At 37.5% G+C, this 16,658-nt stretch overlaps 1 protein-coding gene across 8 annotated transcripts in view; it reads right to left on the bottom strand.

The window, feature by feature from the left end:
* The window catches only part of FAM241A (family with sequence similarity 241 member A), a 321,403-nt gene that overhangs the window by 144,573 nt on the left and 160,172 nt on the right, over nt 1–16,658 (bottom strand). For all 8 annotated transcript variants that reach the window (XR_010831298.1, XM_013185343.3, XM_066996449.1 and 5 more), the window contains one exon: nt 865–969. Coding sequence is in view for 7 of the 8 variants with exons in the window: in XM_013185343.3 (XP_013040797.1) it covers nt 865–969 (105 nt within the window). In the remaining variant the exon portion in view is untranslated. The remainder of the gene's footprint in view (nt 1–864; nt 970–16,658) is intronic.

Genomic DNA, 16,658 nt, shown 5'->3' with positions numbered 1-16,658 from the left:
AGTTGAGTTTGCCATTAACTGCGTACCATACTAAAGAAAAGTGGCCATTAAGAATATACCAGAGTGAGCTTTCTAAGTCATTACGTTGTTTTACTCATTGACATTGAAACATACTTGTCTAAAAAAAAAAAAAAAAAAAAGCACACTTGTGATGTGTTACACCCACCTTATTTTTACGAGGCTTATTCTTTGAACATTTCAAACTGGAACACTGAATCACTCATGGTTAACTCCGTACAAATAATTTCAGAGAAATAAATGGGTATAACAAGGTTGAGCATGTGTAGAATTATTTGCAGGCTCTTCTCACTCACTAGTTTGTAATGAGTCATCTTCATTATGCCCAGAGAAATGCTACTGCTGGCAGAGTTTTGAAAGTACCTACAAGAATTCATTTTTGCTATTCAGGCTTAACATGCATAGCTCAGTCTTTGAACACACTGGGATGTTTATATAGCTGCACACATAATATGCTGAGACAAGGTAAATCCCCACTTTTCTTTCTTGTCTTTCAGGTATTTTCAGTGGTTTCTTTGTGTGTGTGTCATTCTATTTGAATTTTGCAATCCTAATTCTAAAAACCAGCTGAAGAGTAAACAGAGAGGCTTTGTGACATGAAAAAAAGAGGTAGATGAACAACAGACAGCAAATAACGCAAGCTTCTTTTGCATCTCTTCCTTCAAACAAAATAAATTTAGAATAAAAGCTTTTCTCAGAAAAAAAATTGAAATGGTAAGGAAAAAAGTCTTCAATCCTGAAATAATTTTAAATGCCTAAGAAGAGTCATTCATTATTTTTTGTACCTACTCAAACCACTTCATCAGAGTTTTCCATTTTTTTTTGCTTAATGTCTGTGTGAATTACCTGACTACTTCTAGCCAACAGCTGCTGGAAAGGCATCCCAATGTCTCCCATCTCTGACACTGCAGTCCATCTTGGGGTCTCCTGTCCAGATCCTCCTGGGGCTCTCTGGAAATAAAAGTAACACTAAGTACATTGTGTACTTTCTTTCTGTTTCTCTCTAGATGGCAGCATTTGCCTTAAGGACCTCCCTCTAGATGAACATTTCTCATACAGGAGTAACAATATGAGCTCAAGAAAAATATTGTGAGGGACTGGAAATTCTTTGCCTTTTTTTTTCTTAATACTTTTCTCTGTTTCTTTGGCTGGGTTTTGTGTGGGAGCACGCATAACTCTTCACATTGATCACTGAAGTTGTTTTAACATAAAGAGTTAAAAACAGAATACCCCAATGCAATTGCATTGTACAAAATCAAAATACACGGGGAGTTCACTTAACAGAATAACATGCACAGACCATGTAAAATAAATTAAATTGACATGGAGCAAAACTATTGAATTGAAAACTTCCCACAAATTCAAATCACATCTGACAGCTTTTACAGCCTGAAAACAATTAAGCTACCCTTGCTTTCAATTTCTGAACTCTGTATATGATGATTTAATACGCTGAAAAATCCTATTCTTGCATACTCCTGGTGTTCATGCAGAACTTGGAAGAACCAGATTTACAAAAGACTGATTTAATGAGGCTGATTTCTAGGGAGGAACACACCTTCACTTTTTAAAACCAAAATGTGAACCACTTGATGTTTGCAATTCATGAAAACGCTGATCACCTAACTCCATACGTTTAGGGGAGAATCTCAGTTCAGTTGCAATGCCTCATTGGTTTACAGGGGCTAAGCAGAGACCTCTGACTGCAGGCAGGGAGACCCAATTAAGATACAATCTGCATTGTTGGGTAATTTATCATATCAGTTTGTATTATATTCCTTTATCTCACGTGCCCCATGGTGCTTTCTTATCATTAGAAATATCTATATATTTTGATCATCCTTACTATACTCTCAACTTGTTTGTAATTCATGACTAGACCCCTTACTTCTACTAAATAGTTACACTGAAAACTTCTTTATGCATTTGTGAGAGCATGAGGATGTGCTATCTCTAGCCTGCGTTAAATGAATGAAAAAAAAAATATTACTTAAAATGGGAGAAATCTAACAAACATATAAATTATACCTTTTATTTTTTCCTCCCAAATAAAAGGTCTTCATAAAAAGAGAAACACATATTATTAGGTGCATACAATATACATTCTTGTTGGCTTTTAAGCAGTCATAGCTGCATTATTACATTTCTCTAGTAAATTTGTCCATTTGTAGCCTTCCCTGAAAGGATACGCTGCAGTCCTATTTAATCTGCATTTTTAGTGTAGCACCACATGCACTCAGAGTAGGAAAAAGCTATGAATTGTGGCAGACTCATTCTCTATTTACTGGTTTCCATGTACAGTCAGTGCAACAATGCTACCAGATTTTTCTTTCTCTCTAGCCTGTCCATCAGCCAGACCTCCACTGCCAGCTCTGTCTATACTTCAAATCTCATAAGTTTGAGATTTTTCTTAAATGAGCCCTATCTTCATTTTTCTCATGCTTCCTCTCTCCACCTCCCACATTTGCATTTCTCTCTTAGTCCCCTAAAACTTCTTGACTCTTAGCGTTTGACTGAGGCTGGCAAGCTGAGCCCCATGGATCCTTGGCTGTCACAGCTATGACATTATCCTGTTTAAGTTCTGCATGCCAGTCCCAACTGGAATGCATGTCTTAAAAGGGCTGCAATTTAAGGGGAGACGTTGGCATTTCACTACTTGTTATTAACAACGGAGGAAAAGAAGAATATGTTAAAAGAAAAGAAACCCTCAAGCATATATTACAAACGGGCCAAGCATTAACTCATCCTCATCGAGAAAAAAAATTAAAAGCATAAAAATTTAATGCTGTAGCAGTTTGATCCAGCCTCCCTATTTTATCTGCTTATCTCAGCCTCATCTGATGAATGCCTAGCCATTCAAGAATTTATTCTCTTCTCTCTCAGGAAACTTTCGTAATTATTTTTAAAAATAGCATTGTGGAGACTTGGTGGCCAAATGCCTATTGATCATGTGGAAAGATTCATTCTTCTTCTGACTTCAAAGACCACAGTGCTGTCCAAAGAACTAAAACTGGCAGCCAAAATACCAGGGGAGAAACAAATAGGGGTAAGAATAGAAAGACCGTATCTCAAAGCGAGAAAAAGAAACAACAATCTTCAAACTCTTCTCTTAAATTACCGCAAAGGTACAAAGCTACTGCAAGGTGCCAGACTTGTTGGAATAACTTTTGAAGATAATAAGAATTATTTGAATTAATGGTTTGTAGATCTACTTGAAAAATCCATCTGTAACTTTACAAAAGCAGCAGATCTTTCCTAAGTTGATAGGAACAGAGAAGTCATGTTTAATTTAATAATCAAGCAATCCATGGACATTAAAACAAATGGCATACTCCAGATACATTTTCAAAGAGGGCGGAAAAAGTCATCATATTGAAATCAGATGCCATGTGCATCACACATCATTTCTTCCTGTACCGTACTGCTCTCCTGTCCTGTTTTTTTCCAACTTTAGAAAGCTGTTTCTGTTTCTTCTCCCTCGCTTGATATGATCCAGTTAAATCCAAGCTTTGGAGACACTTGCATGAAACATCAGTGATTACTTGATTTCTCAGCATATAAATCTAACTACAAAACTTACTATGTAGGACTCTGTTATGATGTAACTTTTCCTAAGCAACATTTTTGTCTCTGCTGCTATCTGCTCTGAGACTTGCATTAACATAATACTGTCAGAACTGATCTCCGTATAACATATTAAGCAATTGTTTTCCCAGAACAACCTGATAAAGCAACAAAAGGATTAGATGGGGCCTTTCAGCTTTTCAGTAAGCAGCTTCAATGAAAATTCAATTCCAAGCAGATTTTATTTTCTAAAAATGAAGGCCACAAATAGCTTCTTGGATATGGCCTGCTTAGGGAGAAAGCTCTCTCTTTAGCTTGCCATTCTCTCAGCTTTCCAAAACCCCTCTCTGCTGCTTCTCAGGACTTTGTCTGACACTTTTATACCAAGCACAAGTTCTTGTCCTTGACCGCTTTCTTTCCACCTTGCCTGAGCCCCTGTGGCACACGTGATCTGCAGGTGTGAGCAGAAAGTGGCTGGATCTGAGCAAGGCATCAGCAGATGAGGGTGGGCAGCAGTGGCAGTAAGCAGCAGACAGTCTTCCTGATTTTTAGTTCAAGGCAGCTTCTTAAACTGGCTGAATTTAGGAGAGTTGACACTATAACAGAAGTTAATCAGACTATGCACTCTCATCCCATGCCTGCCCAGTGCTACCCCATCCTTTCACAGTATGGGAGGCAGAGCTGTGCACTGGACTTAACCACATTCCACTGTTGCATTTCATTTTGTCCGGATAACTAAGCAAATGTCATGATTTGCAAGTTTTGGCATGCCTTAGCCGTTGTCTCGTAAGCATCGTCAGTCTGAGCTGAAAGCAATACTAGATTCTCTCACACTCATCTCCTAAGTTCGTGCCACCAAGAGGGTGCCCCAAAGTCGAAGGCAGGACAGAGGCTGTGCAGGCAGTGCCTGTCCCTGTGCACCCATCCGGTCACAGGGAGAAGTGCAGTGCAGCTGCCTGTGCAAAAACTCAGAAAGCCTGGAGTCCTCTCTTCTGGGATTTCATTGCTGAAACCTTACCCTAGAATTAGCACACATTCAGAGAAGACCTGCAGCAGAAGCTCCGATGAAGGCTTATTAGTGAGGTTATTTTCTTGCACACATTGTTTGTGAGCTTATATTGCGCTTGTTAGCTTGCGAAGGAGAACATTGCAATGTGGCATTTTGAACAGCTGTTACATAATAAAGGTGTAAATGTTGGTGCACAACTCTGGGGCATCAGTTTACCATGTAGTCTCAAAGGAGGTTGTATATTAAACTTGCAGGAGGACAAATATGAAAAAGGTACTAGATTGCAATGTCTGGGAATTGTGGGGTTCTGTTAATTAGAGCATAAGCAACATAAAAACAAATTCTAAACCCAGGCAAAAATACTTGCCAAACAGATTCACATAAACAATGCAGGTTATATTAATAAACTAAATATTTCCTAATCCACTTCATGCATATGAAACTCTCCTTCAAATCATTAAAATCAGAAATGATTTTCTATCAATATCCATATATTGCTCTATGAAATTCATTTTTTCTTAAAAACTACAAAGGTGTTCTGCATGGCTTCTTAATTTTGTTTGTCAGTCTTTCCAGTAGCTCCAAATACTTGCAGTTAACTGGAACACTGAGAACTTTTATTACAACAATGTACAATTAGTTGTTCAACACAGCCCATATATTTACAGACATACGAAGCCGACGAGCTTTGTATGCAGCTGAATAATACATGCTCATACATGTAGAGAAAAGTGTAAAAGAGAAAGTCCAAGTAAATTTTTTCTGCTTATACAGTTTAAATGAAAGAGCTTCAGAATAACCATTTGTCCCCTGGACCACTTGATACTGCACGAAAGCTGAAGACAGAGAATGGAGTTTGCGAAGTAGCTACTTACTGCATGGTCTTAAAATCAGCAATTGTTTGTGCGTATCGGTACACAGGACTGCAGTTCACTGACAAGGCTCTGCGTCACAGGCAGATGTGAGTTTAACACTCTGTGATCTTTACCAGATGCTCTGAACTGGCTCTGATCTCGGACCTATGACAGTTTGGCCTATCCACTTTCAGATGTCACCAGCCTCCACCAGCAATTAAAGGATTGTCTTTCCTTGCAAATGTATGGTTTTTACATACTGTTTAGGTGACTGATCTTGACAGATCAAGAACTGATCTCACACCAGCGTATTTCCACTGGCTGAAATGGAACTCTTCGTGTTGTGAATGGTATACGGTTATTTAGCTCTCAGCTTGGATTATATTCAATGCATATATTTTTTCATTTTGTCTAATTTTCTACTTCAGGTCTTTAAAAACATTTATAGTGTGTGAAACAAAAACAAAAAAAAAAGAAAAGAAAATTATATCAAATATATATATGTATGAAAGAATAATATGAAAAAATTTCTGAGCTTTAACAGAGTACAAACACGAAGCTGGGCTGTTCTTTACCATTTGACTTTTCTCAATCAGTAACATATAACTCTGACTTCTGCTGTATATGCTTAATTCAGTATTCATATCATGGTCATCACCTAAAGTTAAGAACTCCACCACTCTTTTATATATTCCTTAAGGCCCAAAGATTTCTTCCTTCTTTCCCCCCTCCCCCCTACTACTTTTCACTTAATGAAAAAAAAAAAGATAAATACATACTTCTTGACTGTTCTAAAACAAAGTTATTGATTTTCAGCAGTCCTCTTTCTTCTCCTCTAAAAAATACTTTCAGAACAGGGAAATCAGTATGGCAAAAATTAGAATGTATGATTACACAAAAACATGAGCTTACTAATAGCTGTAGTGATCAAGTGATCCTGAAATCGCAGAATAAGAATTAAGATAGATAAACTCTAAAGTCATGTCCTGTATCTTTCACAGAGACTTAATTACAGAGTATAAACAATAAGAAAGTAGAAGAGTCTATTAGACTCCAAATTTTTAAAACAAATCTTGGGATTGTCTAGTATATGCCATAATAATTTCCATATTCTGCAACTCTGGATTTTTTTTAAAACTACATTTTGATATCTTGATCCAAGAGCCATGGTAAATTGAGAACTATAAAGCTTTGCAGAAGTCTATAGCAGCATTTTTGCCAGTAAAAATATAAGAACAAAGTACAGACCCCACTTGGCTTAATTTTTGTTGTTTTTTTTTCTTTTTCTTTTTTTTTTTTCTTTTTATTTCCCTTTTCTTTTCTAAAGTGCTCCTTTACTCATCTCTGCCCTGGGACATTATGCAGCAGACTGATCACTGAACTTCACATGCTTTTTATTCATTAATAGCCTACGCCAGGAACACTTCAGCCTTTCCTGAAGCTAAGATACAAGGGTTGCGAAGAAAACCGCCCGGCTGCCTGTGTGCTCACAATCCTCTAGGTGGCTTACCAGCTCCCCGAAGGAAGCATTCAGATGCCTGTCTGGAATGGCATTGACCTTGCACGGTGGCTTCTCCTCTCCAGCAAAACATTCTCTTGTCTCCATATGGGACCAGCTGAGTGACCCTGCTCCTGAAAGTGTTCCCATGTACAGTATGGTATAGCTTTGCACAGCAGTCAGCAGAACCAATTAAACCATGAAAGAATATACCAAAAAATACACGTGTTATACAAAGGTGGTTGTTTATCGATGATGTTAAAGGAGATCCCTGATACTCCATGAAGTAAGAAGACTCCAGTCCCTTTACCCATGAATACTAAGACAAACATCTCAGTACTGAGGGCTTTGCAGAATAACAGAGGGATTGACACTCTCCTTGTTGCCTGACATGAGCAAGTGAGCCAGGGAGACACTTCGGCAGCTGGAGCTCTCTGCCTTGATGTGACTCTAGAGGTCTCCCTGGGAACCGTGCTGACAAATGACCACTCTCCATGATCCACCATGCCTTCAGGCAGTGGAGATGATCTAGTAGTGAAAAGTACGAAAAGTAACCGTAAACTGAAACCTCCTTCCGAGAGTAACCGTCTGTTCAGCTGACTTCCTGTTTTAAAGTTTCAGGGTTTTCATCAAAATATGAACTATACAGTTTCCTAGGCCGTGTCCTTCTGGTGATCCCATAAATAAGAAGTTCCTCTGAGGGAGCTCTGAAGGATACAGATGGACATCTGAAGAGTGGGATTTGCTGGAGAAGGTAGGAAAGCTTATGCTGACTTTGCACCTTCCAGTTAATGGTGTCTCGAAGTCTAGCAGTGTGGAAAAATAGAACATATAAAAACATAAATTTTTGTTCTTTTCCCACGTAGAGTTGGTGACAGTGGGCTATTTTTCAGCCTACTTGTTCAGAAGATGAGGGTACCTCTAACTATGAGGCACTAAATAGCTCAACAGAGAAGCTCTCTCTGGTCCCCTTGCCCTTTTCTGCACTGCTCTCTTTTGTTTATCCCTTTCTTTGTATCTGTGTTTATCTGCTACATGTTCCAGCCTTTTGTGTGCACTGAGACAACTCTATAGCAAATGCCTTGCTTTACGAGGGCAAAATTCACCCTTGCCTTCTACTCAAACGGATGGGAAATTATTTTCATGACATAAATACTAAACCAGGCCTCTACAGGGATGGAAATGATTAAAGGTCACTCTAGCAAAAGCATTATTATGGAACATAAGAGCTGTTGCTGCATCCTTTGACCATTCTTCCTAGGCAGGAAAGGGAAAATATCGTGCCAAAGTCTTGACAATTTCTGGATAGTTTTGAAACGCAAAAGAGGGAACCATAACAAAAGCCTGTCACTTCAGAAAAACACGACGGAGAATAAAAACCTTCTTATTTTCATGTCTGTGTCAAGCAGGAATGTTTTTCTACATTTTTAGTCTTACTATGTCTTCAGCATGTAGCTGTGAAGTTTGAGAGAAGAGTGTATAGCATAAACTACACAAATTCTATGGTATGAATTGCAATTTTTAAGCCAAAGATAACATGATGCCTGAGGAAGAAAACTGGATTTATACTGGGAGAGGGGTGAAATTAAGGTGAGAAAGGGCCAAAGAATTACAACAGCTCCGGGAATAACCAAAAAAAAAAGGCTATTTTTTTCTGCTATGTTTACAAAGGTCAAGGCTGTTTGCTACTGTGACTGAATGCTTTCAGACAGTTTTCTTGAACCATGTAATGCAACTATTTAAAAGTCTTGCCTTTCAATTTCTATTGCTATTTAATATTTCTATTAGCATACCACCTCAAGGAAATGGGGCTTCACTGTGTTGAGTGTCACACAGAGAAAATACACAAACCTTTTCCTGACAGTTTTACAAAGTAAGAAGCTTTCTGATATAGGGTGAAATCCTGCTCTCTTTTACATTCGTACAAGCCCATCATTTTGCATATGGATGAAATAAGAAAATTAGTTACCTTGTATTTATAGTCTGAGATTATAATCATCACATTAAGCAGCATTTTATATAGCATCCCTAAAATTACCAATAGGAGAGCATAGTAGCAAAAGAGGTATCCTCATCAGGCAAGCAATCCCTTTTTGTGATTTGCGCATGTCATGTCCTCATTATAGAAATGGCCAAAATGAATGAAGGGAACCAGTGGAGCAGTTAACTCAGACTAACTGTTGGGGTGCAGAGCTGCAAAGGCAGGGATTCTGGCTGGTGATTGTTCATGCTGGGAACTGCCCACAGAAAATTCTTGTCTCGGCAACAGGCCACATCTCTTCTCTTATGGAGTCAGCCTGGTTCACTAACACAGAATTAACCTCTGAAGTACTATCTGCTATCTGATGTTTTAGGCCTCTTTCAAAAAATCTCATGAAAAAAAGTCAGGAGGGGAAGTCTTTTCCACTACACTGGATTTCTGATAAATGGATGTGACCCAAACCTAAGTTGGTTAAATGTCTTTAAATGGCCTCTTCATGGTTTCTCAGCAGCAGGTAAAAATGGAGATTTGTATTTCTCTTAACATCAAATACACTTTAGAGCAAACCAGCAAACAATGAAATAATCTATTACAGCTGGTTACTGAAGGAAGCTGACCATACACTGTGAAGTATCTTACCCCACCATCAAAGTCAACAGGAACTCAGGGAGACTGAACAAGCCCATAAATCAGATTCAATTATTTTGTGAGGTAGCATGCACTTTTTTGATTCTTTACTGTGAACAAGGACAACTCCATTATCTTGTCTTTTAAAAAATATCTACCTGTTTCAGGAGGTGGGAGGAGAAATGGAGAACTAGCCCCATTTTAGCATTGTCATACTCCAGACAAAGCATTTCTTAGGCGTTTTTAGATACCATGGATACAACACTTCTCATGAAGTGCGATAATCCCTGAGAAATGTCTGAAGGCACTCACTGCTATTCTGAAATGGGATACTGCATATACAGTAGGAAAGTATGGTGAAAAAGAAAGGGAGAATAAGAGAACGATAATTAAATTCTGCTAAATTTCCATGAAAAATAGTGATCGCATGCTACAGCTTGCAATGGCCATCAACTGTCACGGTGTCAAGTCCTCCACTCTTTTGTAGAGCCAGAGATGAGGGTAGACCATTTTAGTTAGTTCCACTGTATCTTATTAATTGAGAACATATCTACATTTTCTCTGTTACCAGAAGCTGCTGGAAAGGGAACCTCTGCTCTGTATATGATAAATAACTCAATGCTTGACTATCAGTCTGGAAAAACACTGTGTCTGGGAAATTGTCTTTGTGGGAGTACGCACAGACAGGGGGAGGCGGCTGGTAAATATAGAAGTAACCACCCTTGAATATCCATTGTCCTATCCAGATACTGGTTACTGTTCTAATAACAAAGAATCTTCAGTCAGACAAATTTTGTACTCTTTACAAGATCTGCTGCCAAATATGCAATTTATGTGCATATTGTCCAAGACATTTCATTTCAGATCAATGTTGATTATTTCATCTAATGGATGGATTTCACATGCTTTCACTTTTGTACACCAAGGTCTCTGTGAGCACAACAGTTGGCAATTTGGCCTCACCCTGATTATTAGACAGCTTTTAGTAAACATGCAGAGATTTTTGGTTACCCAGTTATACTGTCATAAACAGGATGATAGTATGTGTAACATTGTGAGAATAGCTGCACGGAGACACTTATAAGCAGGCAGTAAAAGAAAAAGAATAATAAAACCATTCTTGTTACTATCTTGTTGCATATTAATCTGATAGTATGTTAGCCAAAATTATAAAACATTTCTACCAACACCAGATTAGAAATGAAAATATTTCACATTCAATTCCCAAGACAGACACGACTATAGGTGGTTTAATAGATGTCTAAATCAAATCAAATGCAGTTTCTTTGTACTTCAGAAACTCTGTCTCTGATTTTTTTTTTTTTTTTTAGTTTTAAAGTCTTTAAGGACTCTAAGATCCACATAAAACTAAGCCTATTTCTCTTTTGAGCTCAGTGTAGAAATTGCTGCAGATGTTAGTTAAAGAGAGCTATGCCCACTTCTTTATTCCTATATATAGTAAGAAGAAAGTTTATTTCATTTTTCTGTTTGGAAGTAGTATTCATCCATATAAATAAAACTGCATGTAGCAATACTTTCTGTATACATTACATAATGCATATAACTGTATACATTACATTCAACATATACTTCCCAAGAATAAACTACAATGAAATAATGGCTGCTGCATTTATGACTGCATTTTTCCTTCTGTTTTTAAGATATTCATTTTGTGACTGGAAAGTGCATTTTTTTTGATTGTTGGAACTCAATATACAGTTAGGAGTACATTTGTATTAAACGTATTTGTAATAATGTGAGATTTTTTCATGTCTTTGCATCTGCACATATCAATCTATAATGATCTTCCTCTAAACCTAGACAGGGATATGAAGATAAAGGATTATCTGGCTAAGACTTAGCCCTGAGCATTATGCAATATGTGTTCTATTATCACTGTATCACAGACACCATCTTATCTTCCAGTTGGTGTTTGCTGACTATATCTGTCACCATTTTGAACTTTTCTTATAGCAATATTTCTCTTTATAGAGTTTATCTGCATGGTGTTGAATTTATTCATCTTCCTAATCAAATTGGAATGCTTTACCAATACCCTTCTTTCAAGTTTCATTTCTCCCCTTTGCCTTTGACCTTCCCAGTATGTATTACTGCTAGTATTATTAAATGTATATGAGACAGAGGACCAAAATATAGAGTTGGAAAAAAAATTAACTTCATGAGAACCACGCTCAGTTGGCATATCAGAGATATGTGTAGGAAATCTTACTCATAATCAACACATTCTAAAAATGTAAAATTACTTGAAAAACAAATCTTTTTCTGAAAGGAATTAAAAAGAAAAAAGAAAAAAAAAAAACCTCTTCACATCTTTGCCCCAAATCCACGTCTTCTAAAAAGAGACTCTTATTAGAGCCTTGGGGCTGTATGGGCCCAATTTTTAGCAGCCCATAGCACTTATAGCTCTGTTAGATTTCCAATGGAAAAGCAGATGATTCCCACTTAAAAAAAAAAAAGATAAGTTCTCTCATAAATTATGTTGACTAATTTCCCCTTTAGAAAGTTTTCAGTTAGCAAAATATAGATTGTAATTCTCTCTTTTTAATTGTGAAACAAAATTATATTCCATTTTCTTGAGCAACTGCAAGCTGATCAAAGTCAATACCTGCTATTGACAGATAAGTTAGCCACACGACAAAATTTCTTTGAGGAGGGGAAGAAAACAGTGACTGAAGGGAAAATGAAAGAGAGAAAGTAGAGGAAATTGCAAAGAAATAATCCAAGGGAAAGAAGAAATAGTGCAAGACTTGCTTTCTTTGCCCTCCTCCTCCCTTTTGAAAGACACGTATTTGCATTAAAATTTCAAAGACAAAGGTCTTTTTCACTTTTCTCATTAGGATGCAGGAGCCAAATAATTTGAAGTAAACAATATGTGTGTAACTATAGCTTGTAAATTTACTGCAAATTATGGACAGCTAACTTTTTTTAGTAGTACTTTCTCGGTTAGAATATGTGTTTTTAGAGCAACATTTAAGTTGTTTGTAATCAGATTTATACAGTATACCTTTTGTATACTACAAAGTACATAACATTATACAAACAAACAATATTTTATATCTATATTGAATATTATGTCATGTCAGTATGTTTCATACGCAATATTAGGACTTCACTGACACAACTACTTCAGAGTCTTTTGAAAATTATGAATATTTCCAAATGCATTGCTTCCCAAGTATTTCTATTCACGGCACATTTTGACAGTTCTTTCACTGAAAAACTGAGATATGTTTTTACATGGGCATTCTCAGCAGAACTGAATCTCTGCCTTTGCAGTCAGTGAAAGGCACTTCCATTTCTGACAGGAGACATTCTCCTTTTTCATTGAACAGGGGTGGTCAACCTGCAGCCCTCAAGCCACATCTGGCTTGCAAGCAATTCAGTTGTAACATTTGTGCTGAGACGAGTGCATTCAATCAGCAAAGAGCTGCACTACAACAGACAATTCATCACTGGTAGGAGGAAATGAGCCAGCAAACACTAAAATCACTGAGTCAGGCTGGGGCTCAGCCAAACTCCCAGACATGGCATGCGTGAAATGGGCTGGTGGGAGGCTGGGGTACCCCTCACCATTTGTCACACTTAGAAGCATACCCACCAAGATACTGAATCTTCATATGGCTGAGCTGTACGTGGCTCCTAAGATCAGACAGGCCGATCACCTTTGTTTTGCAATGTTAACGCGGTAACTGTGAAGCTGGAAAAGTCTGTAAGGAAATGTCATTTCCCTGTTAGCAGTTGCACAACTGAAATCTGATTTTGATTACGGATAATAACCAGCAGCCACACACCCCAGCACGACCTGCCCTGTGAGAGGGCAAACACTTCAACCACACATTGACTTGATATTTGAATTGTGCTCTGGTCAATGAACAGCATGTAGATAACTTCTGAGAACAAGAGATTCCTGAAATGAGCATGTTACAGTGGGGTTCCCTCTGAAGTTTCAGATCAAGTGCACTGTTTCCAAATCAGAGGCTCTAATCCCTTGCCACATGCTCCTATCGCTGCAATAAATTAGGATGGAGAATAAAGATGCTAAGGATTTGCCTCAGCAGAAGGCTCCCTTAAATGGCATAGCATTAGCAAGACTGCTTTTTGCTTAGAAGTCAGCTCAGATTAGGGCCAAGGAAGGGGCGTATCGAAAGAACGAGTGTTTAGCTAATGTTTGGCCACAAAACAACCTTCTGAATGAGAAGCAAAACTAAAAGACAGAACTGTAATTAATCTGCATTAGTTTACATCAGAGATTAGAAAAATTTCCTCAGTGTTTTGGAATCAGGGAAGAGGGGCTGTAAAGGTGGAATGCATCTGATGGATCTGCTCAGCTCTGGTACAGCATGTACAAATGGATGCCAGAAGAAACCCTTTTCCCCTCCAAGTCAGATTTCTCTTGTCAGTTCCATCTCTTTTTGTTTATGAAAAGGGCACCAGAATAGAATGAAACTTGGTCTTTGGATTTGCACCAACAGATGCTGTAAATTTGCACAGAAACCATCCAAAACTTGGGTTCTGTTCAGGTTCCTCAGCATCTTACAAATCTATCCATGTTCACCTAATCACGTTTGCAGAACTGATTCCTTTTCGTCTCCTGTTCTAGCAGGGTCTACATCAGCAGCCTCACAAACATGATGCCCTACTGATGATGGATCCAGGAACATCCTTTTCCCACCTTAACTGTCTCTGACTGAGAGACTACTTCTCCCCTGCAGCCCCAGGACCAGGTGGTCTGCTTCACTTTGTTCCCTGACCTTTGGGATTTTATCTCACTATTCATTTATTTTGGAATGAGACTTTGATAAATTATTGTTCACTATTGTAAATGAACATGCTTCAATAGTGCTACAGGCTAAAGTTCTAGCAAAGTAAATGCAGGTGATAGCAAATTCCATTTTGAAAGAGCTAAACATATGGACATCTCTCTCACAATCATCACAATTTTAGTAAGAATAAACAAGCAAATATGTTATTGTTAAGCTGTACTCAGCCTCTTCTGATATGGCATTTTAGCGCAAGAAAAATGTTAATATCTTATGTCTACTGACAACTCCCAGATACATGAATGCTGTCTGTGTGTGTGGTGTGCATGTACTGTGACATGATTTTGTAGCCAAATATGGGGCAGATGAGACACATGGTCACAATATTCTTTTCTTTAATAGGTTGAAACTATCTAACTTTCAAAGGCTTGTGTTAAGACGATCATCTATCATTCTCCAATTCCCATCAGTTCCTTCTAGCAGTAGAGAAGAAAAGAACTACACAATGATGTGGTAGGCTGCAAAATAGCAGTCTGCCCCACCTGCACCTAGATCACTTCACCAAATACTGTCCACTATCAAAACAGTATGTTAAGTCACCCAACTTTATTTTACCTGCAGTTCTTCTAGGATATAAATACATTTTTTTTCAATCTGGTTCTACAAACAAGCCAAAAACATAGTTCGACCAATGGATTAAGCTTAGATATTTACTTTCTACTTACAGAGCAATAGAAAATAATTAATATCAATAATAATAATAATAATAGTGTATTAACTGATGTGGATAATAGGATCACAGGGGAACAAGGAAAAGGAAACAAGCAGAGATTAAACTGGTAGTAAAATCTTCCAGTGAAATTCTTCCAGCTGAGTACAGAGTAGAAACTGTGTAAAGCCCCAAGAAGCCAAATAGTAAGTAATATTGCAGAATAGTTCAATGAGTTTCAGAGGCTCTTTTGTCAAAAATAATCAGTTTGATATTTGAGTGGAACATCCAGCTGGGAAAAAAACAAAAGAAAACCAAAACCAACACTGTTGCAGGAGTTGTAGTACTACGCCTCACAAATAAACATAACAACAACTTCCACTCTTATTACCTTTAAAAGAGTTTTAAAATGATTTTGTATCAATTAGGAAGGTACCTAATTTTTTGACATGGGTAAAAAACTTCCTTCTTTCAAAATCAGAGGTTTATACTTTATCACTAACTTACATGATACTATTAATAGTTACTAACAGGACTCTAGCAGAGTTGTATGTTTTTCTTTCACAGTTGCATGTAATGGATCAGCACATTTTACTACATATATTTCATTTCTAAAGCTTAAATGCTAAAGAGAGGGACAATTCTGCAAGAAGGATGCACAGTTCTGAACACTAGTTGTAGAAAGTTCTGTCCATAAGTTTTTACCAATCATAAACCCAATACTTTTACCTAGGAATGAGGAAAGGGGTTTCTTGGACAGATGTATCAGTTCAGTGTGCAGCACAATCTCTGAGCTTCATAAACTACCCTGCTGCATCAGATGAGCTGCATCTCCCTGAAGAGAGCCCAGCCCCTGGATGAGAGCAGGACAAATACTGTAATGACTCACAAAAATACACTGTAATGACAGACTGACTGAAAAAGGAAAATTTTGAAATGTTATTGGGTATTTTGTACAAAAATGTTAGATATTTTGCTTTTTTTTTTATCTTAACTCAAGAAAAAAAAAAAAAACAACACCCGATGCATAACTTCAGCATTATCTGAGGAAGGAAATTCCAGTTTTCAGCCAGCCATTGCAACACCATTAATTAGACATTTCTTATTCCTGAATGTCAGTCCTGATGGCTTGCTCCAAGTTCACTTTGAACTTGCACTACATTTGTTCCCCTCCTTCCTCTTCCAATTCCGTCCTTCTTTGCTTCCTCCTTCATAAGTATACCTTTGGGGGAATAACTCTGAATCTCTCATTTCTTTTTAAAGGAAAATTAAAATAAAACACAGTGCTTTTTAAGAACTGGTGTTTCACACTATAAATTTATAAGTTTTTTTTTTTTTTTTTTTCCTTTTTTCTCCTTAGGTGCTCAGGAGGACATATCATACTGCCTTTAGTGTCGTCCATGCAGAAGATAGACAGATATGGAAATAACCTTCGACAAATTCCCTACCCTCAGAAACTTAAGACCTGCATTAAAACCATGATTGTGGGACTGATGTTCACTCATGATTTATACACACTTTATTCAATATATATGAATGTTAATACCTGTAGGAAATAATTTAATAACTATGACTGCATTTATATTTGTTTTAGAGGTTTACACATAAATAAAAGGG

Source organism: Anser cygnoides, chromosome 4 (genome assembly GCF_040182565.1).
Source record: "Anser cygnoides isolate HZ-2024a breed goose chromosome 4, Taihu_goose_T2T_genome, whole genome shotgun sequence".
Classification (NCBI taxonomy): Eukaryota; Metazoa; Chordata; class Aves; order Anseriformes; family Anatidae; genus Anser; species Anser cygnoides.
Note: the sequence above shows the minus strand (reverse complement) of the source record. Positions and strands in the feature narration are given on the sequence as shown.